The sequence below is a fragment of the Vanderwaltozyma polyspora genome, genomic scaffold (genome assembly GCF_000150035.1).
Source record: "Vanderwaltozyma polyspora DSM 70294 KpolScaffold1005 genomic scaffold, whole genome shotgun sequence".
Lineage (NCBI taxonomy): Eukaryota > Fungi > Ascomycota > Saccharomycetes > Saccharomycetales > Saccharomycetaceae > Vanderwaltozyma > Vanderwaltozyma polyspora.
Genome location: NW_001834575.1, coordinates 1 through 9,846, shown reverse-complemented (window position 1 = coordinate 9,846; position 9,846 = coordinate 1). Strand labels below are relative to the sequence as shown.

The 9,846-nt window shown below is 31.8% G+C and overlaps 6 protein-coding genes across 6 annotated transcripts; 4 read left to right on the top strand and 2 right to left on the bottom strand.

The window, feature by feature from the left end:
• SUM1 (Sum1p) lies at positions 1-2,040 on the top strand (the record flags this gene model as incomplete). Its single annotated transcript, XM_001642727.1, has 1 exon — positions 1-2,040. A coding segment is annotated over one exon (2,040 nt), but the record flags the coding sequence as incomplete, so codon positions are not given.
• Positions 2,041-2,475: 435 nt separating this feature from the next.
• VMA22 (Vma22p) lies at positions 2,476-3,000 on the bottom strand (the record flags this gene model as incomplete). Its single annotated transcript, XM_001642726.1, has 1 exon — positions 2,476-3,000. The coding sequence occupies one exon, from the start codon at positions 2,998-3,000 to the stop codon at positions 2,476-2,478; it is 525 nt and encodes a 174-aa protein (XP_001642776.1).
• Positions 3,001-3,242: 242 nt separating this feature from the next.
• SRB7 (Srb7p) lies at positions 3,243-3,701 on the top strand (the record flags this gene model as incomplete). Its single annotated transcript, XM_001642725.1, has 1 exon — positions 3,243-3,701. One exon carries the CDS (start codon positions 3,243-3,245, stop codon positions 3,699-3,701), a length of 459 nt encoding a protein of 152 aa, XP_001642775.1.
• A 571-nt stretch (positions 3,702-4,272) lies between these two features.
• On the top strand, positions 4,273-4,848 carry HNT2 (bis(5'-adenosyl)-triphosphatase; the record flags this gene model as incomplete). Its single annotated transcript, XM_001642724.1, has 1 exon — positions 4,273-4,848. The coding sequence occupies one exon, from the start codon at positions 4,273-4,275 to the stop codon at positions 4,846-4,848; it is 576 nt and encodes a 191-aa protein (XP_001642774.1).
• Positions 4,849-5,854: 1,006 nt separating this feature from the next.
• Kpol_1005p2 (Zn(II)2Cys6 transcription factor domain-containing protein) lies at positions 5,855-8,374 on the top strand (the record flags this gene model as incomplete). Its single annotated transcript, XM_001642723.1, has 1 exon — positions 5,855-8,374. The coding sequence occupies one exon, from the start codon at positions 5,855-5,857 to the stop codon at positions 8,372-8,374; it is 2,520 nt and encodes an 839-aa protein (XP_001642773.1).
• A 198-nt stretch (positions 8,375-8,572) lies between these two features.
• On the bottom strand, positions 8,573-9,391 carry PIH1 (Pih1p; the record flags this gene model as incomplete). Its single annotated transcript, XM_001642722.1, has 1 exon — positions 8,573-9,391. The coding sequence occupies one exon, from the start codon at positions 9,389-9,391 to the stop codon at positions 8,573-8,575; it is 819 nt and encodes a 272-aa protein (XP_001642772.1).
• Between the last annotated feature and the right edge of the window lie 455 nt (positions 9,392-9,846).

The window sequence follows — 9,846 nt, the reverse complement described above, 5'->3', positions numbered from 1 at the left end:
ATTGAAAATAAATTAGAAGATGCATTAAAGAATCAAATGATTACAGATGATATGGTTAACAAATTGACATTAAAAATTGATAAATTTTCAGAATTGTTAAGCAACTCAAAATTACCACTTATTAAAAATAACAGTTACAGTAGTTCTTCAAACAGTTATAATTATTCGAATGGTTCGTCTTACGATAATTCTCGCAGAGGTCCTGGAAGACCAAGAAAAGATGGCTCACCTGCTTTATTCGATAAATTTAATAATGACTCTTCCTTAAAATCTTTATTACCAATAGGCTCCATGCAGATTTCAAAATCAAAGCGTTATTTCATTGATCCTAAGGAAAAAATGGATATTGCATTAAAACAAAAAAAATCAATGACCGCAAGTGAATATTCTGCAAGCTTGGAGAAAAGAAGAAGGGGTAGACCTCCAAAGAAGAGAACTGTGGATACTGTCATCATCAATTTCGATCATGAAGATGACACTGAAGACCTGCCAAGTGATTCTAATAACTCTGAAGGTATCGAAGAAGATTATTTGGATGCAAACAATGATATAATTGATTCTTCTAATGCTACACCAAATCCATCTGGCATTAAAAATATTTCAGTAAATGATAATATTTCTTCAAGTCCACCTTCTGATAATTCTTTAGTTAATGGTGACAAACTCAAACTTCATGATGAAGATGCGGGTTCTGATCTAAATTCTAGACAAGAAAGAGAATTAAATAAAAGACGCGATGATCGTGAAAAGATGTTGGTCAACTTGAAATATAATGATAGAGATAAGGCAAAATCATTCATGGAATCAAACAAGAAATTACTACAAGCAATGAAGGATGAAGAAAAAAGAAAAAAGCTATCTCAAACATCACAAGAGGATGTATCATCACAATCTACAGTGATAACCCAAGTATCTACACCATTTTACCCTTCATCAAATGTCGTATCAGCTCATGCTAATGATGAAACAGAAGATGAATTAAAAAACAAGAATTCTACAATGGCTAGTGAAACACCTATTTTAAATTCTGATGATTCACAACCATTATCACAATTTCATATATCAAATGGTGAAAAATCTGATGTCACAGTTAAACATGAACCTCCTAGTTTAAAACGTACAAGATCAAACGAGGATGATGATGAAAGTGTGATAATTGAGGAAGATATGGATGATTCCAAATTGGATGGTTCTCAATCACATCGCCATTTAAGAAAACGCAGAGCTACTATTGAGAGAGACGATGAATCATCAGTAGTTGCAGCAGGCTCAAAAGTTGCCAATACTTCAACAGATAGTAAATCAACTTTATTATCTGACAATCCTATAGAACTTGTAAGTAAAGGAGGTCTGTTCTACCGTCGTGATGATATGTCCAATCCTATTACAATTGGTGAATATCTGGAATTTAAATTCAGAGATAAAGAAGAGGAGCTGACGAAAGCTCACTCCGGAGACAGTGCATATATTGAGTTTACTAAGCAAGATAGAATGAATGCACATTTCTTCAAACCTGCAATAGAACTTGAAACTGAAAATGCATACCAAATACTCAGTAATACAATTCTAACTGAAAAATATGTTAATAGTTTAGAATTTTTCTTGATGGAGTTCCGTTGGGAAAACAAGCTGGTCGGGTTAGGTATGAAGTTAAGAGAATCTAAAAGAACATGGCAAAGAAGAAAGGCTCTGTTTGCTTTATTTGAATTTTGGAGGGATCAATCAAGAGAAAAGAGAAATTTCAAAAACTTTACAATTTTGCACGCAGTTAAAGAAATGGAGAGTTACAGAATTTTCATTAATAGATCTGTTTCATGGTTCTATAACCACATAACATTATTGAAAATGATATTATATGATTTATGTGATAATATCGAAACACATTGGAGAGAGTGGATGTTTCCAAGGGATAAACCTATTCCAGCTATCGGAATTGATGGGGTTGAACCAAGTAATATTAACAGAACTATCGATAACATATTAACACTAGAGTTTTTAGAGGATAATAATGACGGTAAAGATGATAAAAAGTTGTCTTAGAGACTCTTGTGTATCTAACAATGTTTAGGTGTTGTAATATAATGTTATATTTAAATACTTATATAATCATAAGTTTTAATAGTGACAACTCATTTAGAAAGAAAATGAAGCTTTATAAGTTTATGAATAACGATAAAATTATTTATGATTCCTATGCCCATTTGGCAACCATTTAAATTTCTAATCCCATCGATTTTCTTAGGAGTCTAAGAAATCTAAATACAATGTAAATTAATAAGTTATCTAATGTAGAATGCTGTATTTATTATGACTTTAAATACTTGTTGTCGTTAAACTGGTTAACCAGTATGCAGAATTTAATGCTAAACCAGGAATTTCTAAAATTCTTTGTAATGATATTGATTTTTTAGATTCAAGAATTCTAGAATAAATCCAGTTAAAAATATTGTTGACCATGTCCAAGAGTTGTAGCATCTATTTCTTATTTTTTTCAATAATTTCAATCAACTCTCTCTGACAATTAATTAATTCTTGAAATAAAGGTATACAACTTTTAAAATTTGACTGACATTGTCTAAGTGAGCTAGGAATAGATAACCTACCTCCAAACATGAAAATTGGATCTGGACTCACTTTCACGTTCTTTTTTTTGGTCTTTTCTTCGGATTGTTTCCCTTTTACCTTACTTCTGTTCTTAAGCTTACTGTCCTTTTCTTCATCATCTGACTCTTCAGTCTCTTCTTCCATTATTATTTTTTTAGTAATCTCTACAGTCTTTGAATCAGCAGAAATATGAACTTCCAATTCGCCTTCATACGTCTCATCCCAGTAATCTCTCCCATATCTCCCTCTTAATGCATCTTTATTGTGATAATTGGCTCTTCCTAGATTACTAAATCCTTCACCAAAACCCTTTTGTAGTTGTTCTAATAGACCGTTATATTTCGAAAGAAGTTCTAATACTTCCAAAGAAGACTCATCTGAAACCATACACACCATTGCCCACTATCTTATCACCTATAAAACCAGCTTGATTGACCAATTGTACTTTCAAAGATCAGTATTTTTATCTTATTTAATATCGAAAGCTTTTCTTATATCCAATTAAGACCAAAAGGCCTTTAAAAATATCGCCAAGTTGAAAAGTTACATATATTGTCATATATATATAAGAGTATTGGATTAGAGCATAAGTTGTAAAGAAGAGCAAGTATATAAGGCTGAAGAAGGGATTGGGGACAATGACGGATAGATTAACACAGTTACAGATCTGTTTAGATCAGATGATGGAACAATTTTGTGCGACTTTGAACTATATTGACAAGAATCATGATTTTGAAACTTATAATGATAATGAACAAAAAATGTCAGATCGTCATGCCACAGTTGCTCCAGCTGATGAGTTTTCAAGTACTATTGATGAACTCTCTACTGATATTATCCTAAAAACAAGACAGATTATAAAACTAATAGACTCTTTGCCGGGTGTGGATGTGTCAGAAGAAGAACAACTGAGAAAGATTGATATTTTACAAAAAGAGTTAGTTAAAGTAGAAGATCAAAAGATCGATGCTGTAAAGAAGAAAGAGAAACTGTTGCAAGATTTGAATATACTGATATCTTATTTCGTGACTGGAATTTCAGATTCAAGACAATTGCATAACGAGCAAACAACGCTCATCAAGAAAGAGGATTCATAACAAAATTGAACCAAATGAAATAAATAACACACACACACACACCTTTCTTTCTTCCTCTTTCTTTCCAAACTTACAGTTCAGAAGTTCATTGTAATATAATATCAGCTCAAAAGATTAGGTAATAGTAGTCTAGTCTTTTGTCTTCAAGGTGTTTGCTTATAGGCATCCAAAAAATGGCCAGTTCATGATCTGACCCTTATATACCTAATTATATATATAGATTTGGATATAGATATAAATAAAATTCATGAATAATAAAGATCATTACATTCCCTCAAACCTCCTTCTAACAAATTAAGCAATCCCCACTCTTTATGATAGTTCTGCAATAATGGTCATTGTTTATGCATAAGAGGGAAACTTTTCAATCATCTCATGTTATAATTTCATCGACCCCGTAGGATGGTTACTAAAGTTACTAAATTGAAGTTTTGATTACTTCCATCAAAGTCGTTATATAAACTGAATACCACCAAGCTAAAGACTTTCTCTTCCATCATTCATTTGTTGTTATATCCAGTTGAGAGATTAGTAACAAGTTTTTAAACCATTTGAATCTAGAGAAAGAGAGATGACCAAGTCAATATATTTCAGTAAATTTGTAGTTACTGAACAAGTGTTCTATCGTACTAAGCATTCATATGCGTTGGTTAATTTAAAGCCATTAGTTCCAGGCCATGTATTGGTGGTGCCATTAAGAAAGGATGTTATTGGGTTATCAGATCTTACATTCGAAGAATCGCAAGATTATTTTAATACTTTACAATTGATTCAGAATTTTATCTACTGGCAATATAAAGCAGACTCGTTGAATATAGCTATTCAGGATGGTCCTGAAGCAGGTCAATCTGTGGCTCATTTACATACTCATATAATCCCAAGGTTTAAGATGAATAACATTGGTGATCAAATTTATGAGAAGTTAGATCACTGGAATTTTGAAGATTGGAATAAAAGAAGGGAAGAGTATTTAAATGGAGGAGGAAGAGATGGACGTAGAGCCTTGGCCAAACCAGATGATCAACGTATGGCTAGAACAGAAAAACAGATGTTCCAAGAAGCTATCGAATTGAATACTCAACTGTCGAAATATCTACAAGAATTCCCGGAGATGAAGAAATGGGTAACAAAGGAGACATCAATTTGAATCACATGAAGTTCATCAAACCAATTGACCCACAAACAAGCATACAAGCACATACACACACACATATATATATACTAAAATTATCATTCTTGAGTGGTCTTTATTAAATGAGCATTGGTTCAACTCATTGGCAAACATGTATCCCTCGACATGTGATATATTCTTTTCTCCTCCTCCCCTCCCCTTTTCAGAGCAGAAACGATTCAAGAAATACACATACCCAACAAAATACTTACCACACCAGTCCAGTCCAGTCCAGTGCTGTCAACAAGCCGTCGTTAAATCATGTATTGTCATCCCAATCGATCAAGTTCATATATGAGTATATATATATAAGTATATGTCATTTACTACTTAAGTATCCGCTTGCTATATTATATTATATTATTATGTCAAATTCTGCAGCGCTACCAAACGGTGTTAGAGGAATCCGAATTCACCTTTAATTTTTTAAACAATCACGTGTGTCATCGTTGTATACGAACACGTGATAAGTTACCCGCCACTTGCCCAAAATGCCTGATATTTAAAATTAAAATTGGTGAACTTAAAAGTTGTTTATTTAAATCTATTATAACTAACTTCTAACAAATTGATAAGCAAAAACTACTATCAATTTACTAAAATCCAACAACAAAAGGTCAATTGTAGTGTATATCAGTTGCTTGCGAATTGGTTTAGGTGTGTCAGATTAGGTTTCCTTTTTATTCTGTGGTTATATATCTGTTATTTTTTAATTTTTTGACATTAACCGGTGAATTTTTGGAAAAGCTAGCAAGTACTACAACGATTAAAAAAGAATTGTCCGCAGTGAACCAGACTAGTTTTAGTGCTAATTAATATTTGGGAATTTGTATATTTTATACTATTGTCAAATATAAATAACAACGAGGTTTATTGATCATTGCCATTGTATCGGGATTTCTTAATTTTTGTTTTTGCCATTGAATTTCCGTAGCAGCAAGAGGAAAATAAAAAAATATCGAGAATTGTGTTCTGATTGAAGATGGATATTAAAGGAAGAAAGATGAAGAAACCTCCTGCATGTGTTCAATGTCGTAGGAGAAAAATTGGTTGTGATAGAATCAAGCCTATTTGTGGGAATTGTATGAAATCAGGTAAAGGCGATTGTTTTTTCCCTGATATTCCAGGGCAATACGTTACTTCAAATATAGGTTCAAAAGATTTTGATAATTTGGGCTCAAGCAATGGGAACCTAATGAATTTACCTTTACAACATACTATTTCTCATCGCTCTAGGGACACTGCCCAATTGTTACAACACAATCCAGAATTGGCTTCAATGGAACAAATTAGAGAATATAATACCCGTTTGCAACTAATGAATGCTCAAGAACGTAGATCAACTCCGATCTCTATGGAATCTGCAAAGTTTATACCAAGAACCGCGACGAAATTTGAAAATAAACCAGTAACTTCGGCTAATAGTTCGAATCTGAATCTAAATTGGGTTCAAGGCCCAGCTATCTTTGAATTAATAAATACACAATACTCGGAAAAAGATCTTATTCAAAGAGAATTAAAGTTTATTAAAGTAAGGTTATCGGAATTACAAGAAATTACAGGTAAAAAAATTGAGGTCGATTTATCCGCTGATGAGAAAGATAAAAGGAAATCAGATGCAACAGAAGATATACCAGTACAGAAAAAAATTAGACTTTCTTCAAAATCAGATGGAGCTTCGGCTGCTGATGATATCAATGAATTTGACACCGAAATTTTAGATCCAAAATTGGAATTTTCAATTTTCAATTATAATGACAATGACACAACCACTGCACAACAAAATTCGAACATTTTATCTTCGGCTAAATTTTCAGATGTACCAAACTACCTATTCGATATTAGGTTCCTTGTTAAAAGGGATAAATTTTTAGAACATTATTATAAAAAATTGGATATGGTAATTTCAGAAAAATTTATAGATAACTTGACACAATGGAACCAATCAAATTCAAATAAAAATTTGGTTTTAAAATCTCAACAGGTAATTAAATTCCCATCTCGTGTATTCAGTAAAGATGTAATGGATCATTTTTCAAAAACAATGAAAAAAACAGATTTCAATATTACACCATTAGAAAATTTTGATGACATCTACGAACTAATTGATAAATTATTTGGACGTGAGCCAGAATTTAATCCAAATTCATTAAATATTACCTCATTGACACTATTAGGTAAATTGTCAGTAATTTTATTACTCGTCCATTCTTCTCTTTCCAATTCAGTTTCCAAGCCGATGGGAGAACAAGCATCATCAATGTTACTACAACTTAATGAATGGTATTCTAATCTAAAATGTAACTTGTTCCTCATTAAAAATGCATTGGTATTAAAATATGGTTCTCCTCAATCTTTAGAAGCTTTAAGTTTCTTCTCCTTATATAAATACCAACAATCTATCGCCACTGACATCAATGAATTTATTGATGGTGACGATGACATTCACATTGCTAGAAATCTTTCTATCAACTACGAAACTGAGGATAAGTCACTAGTATTATTATGGAACTTTATTTTCAGATCATATGCATGGAGGCATTTATATAAAGGTGAAATTCCAGCCTTAATAATGGGTAACGAATTCAGAACATCAATTATAAAGGACCGTGTATTAGCTGATGGTATTGAGTTATTATCCTCAGAGAAAGATTTGGTTAACTATTTGCATAAGAAAAACGACATTCTATCCTTGAAAAAAGTAGAATCATTAAAGGAAAAGGTGATGTCATCATTTTCAGATCTTACCCAAAAACAAAAATTCCATTCGATTTTTTTGGGATTCATACTTCAGTCATTCATTTACAGAAATTTCAATGTTATATTTGGATTTTTATTTATTAATGCATATGAACAATTGAAAGAAGCTGACATATATGCTTCATCTTATCTACAGTTTTTGGAACTAGTAAAAGAGTCATTACTGTTCATCACAAACTCTTTTTCGGATGTGAGCATATCTGGTTTGGAATTTTTATTTGCAAAAATGGGTTTCTCCCTAATAGATAACATATGCAACTTTCTTCTATCATTATACCAACGCTGCTTCTTTTCATTTAGTTTACAATCCACTAACAATGATGCAATCCATGAGATGACAAAGCAAAATATATCTGAGCAATTAAAAACAATAATAACAATTCTAAAAAAGGTAAGAAAGTTACTGCAAGACCGTGTCAATGACTCAAAAATTGTTAACCCATTACTTGGGAGATCTCTTGTAAGATTAACTACCATGATCGAATATATAAAGTTATGTGATCAAGAATCAGAAGCTCAGATTGCAATTAACAAACATTTGCAATTCGGAGGTTCAAGTGCATTTGATAATATGAAGGAGGCAAACTTAGTTAAAGGATTGAAGATATTAGAAGATATGTCTGTAAGTTTAATCAAAAAAGATTCTTTTGATGAAGAAAATAGTTATCGCACAGTGAGTCCAAACACATTAGGCATTACTCATGAGAATTTTGTTCGTATTTATACTTCTCATTTTAACTAATTGATTAATTGATCACATAGTAGCATAAGATCATTTAAGATACGATGACAAATTCATGATAGATATTTAGATGCATATTTTACGTCTGTAGTTGTAATTGTAATTTTATTTTTTTAGACAATGGATGCATTATGTATTAATTTTTAATATAATTATAGACAGTTTTTAATATTCTATATCGTTGATCGGAATCGAATACTAGACGAAAATATACACCGATCTATCCTTCTTGACATAGAAGCACTTCATATCTGCTATATCTTTATCATTAAAAATATTCGGTAGAGGAATTTTCAACTCTTGTTCATTATAGTCGTGTAAATTAATGTTTTTAATAAATAATTCGTTAGAACTGTTATTATATTTTATTGAAAGATCTAGACTTGATTCTATAAACGTGGATATTTCAATTCGAAGTTTAAATTTTTGATCAGATTTTGTCTTTCTCATTGAAACTTCAAACTTAGGATCTTTCTTAGTTTTAGGTTGATTTTCTATTTGATTAGAATTTTTATCATTTGGTTTCCAATCAGAAATGTCTTCGATAAGAGGTTTATTGTTTGTAGTACTGGAACCGCTAGGGAACAATGGTGGTAATTCTTCTGAGGGCCCTGATCCTCCAGTTAAAGTATATTCTTCATCTTCTTGTAGTAAATCTCTTTTCATTTTCAATATCTGGGCAGGGTCTGAAACTTCAGTTTCTTGAAGTGCTTCTGTAATTTGATTCTCGTAATCATTTGTCAACTCATGAGAAAGCATTTCCATCCTAGGGACAGCACCTTTCTTCTTTAAGTTTGGGAATGCAATTTTATCCCTACAAATTTCTATAGACTCTCGAAGTTCACAAGATTCTAAGCACCATTCTACAACAATTTCCTTTAATTGGTAATCTTTTGAAATCCATTCGGTACATTTCGTATTGATGCAACAATCACAAACATAACATTTCACACCTTTTTTATCAACATCTTCACGTATTGTCGATGTAACAATCGGTATCTCCCATTGATTATTCATTATTAATGGATAAACGATATTAGGTGAGAAATCAACATTCTGGGGCAGGAACTTTCGTCACCGAACAAACTTTTAAAAATATCTTAGAACCTTTCTTTTGGCACTGTTTGTCTATTTGGGAAATGGTGGAATTGAATTAACCTTTGATTTTAAAACAAATAAAGGATTTTGGTTCGAAAGAAATTCATTTATCCCCACCCCTTTGGATCAAAGGGTCGAGTAACAAACCTCATTTTAAAAAAATTAAGAAGGGTCCTGCCCAAGGGGATTTAACAATGAAATGGTTTTGGAAAACCTTAAAAAATGACTTCAAAATGATAACACTTTTCTTTTTTCGAAGTGGGAGGGAAAAAAATACTTTTAAATTTTTTGTANATTCTCTTAGGCAACGAGGGAGAGAAATGGTCCATATATAGGTGGGAATAAAAAATGGTGAGACTGTCAATAAAATGGAA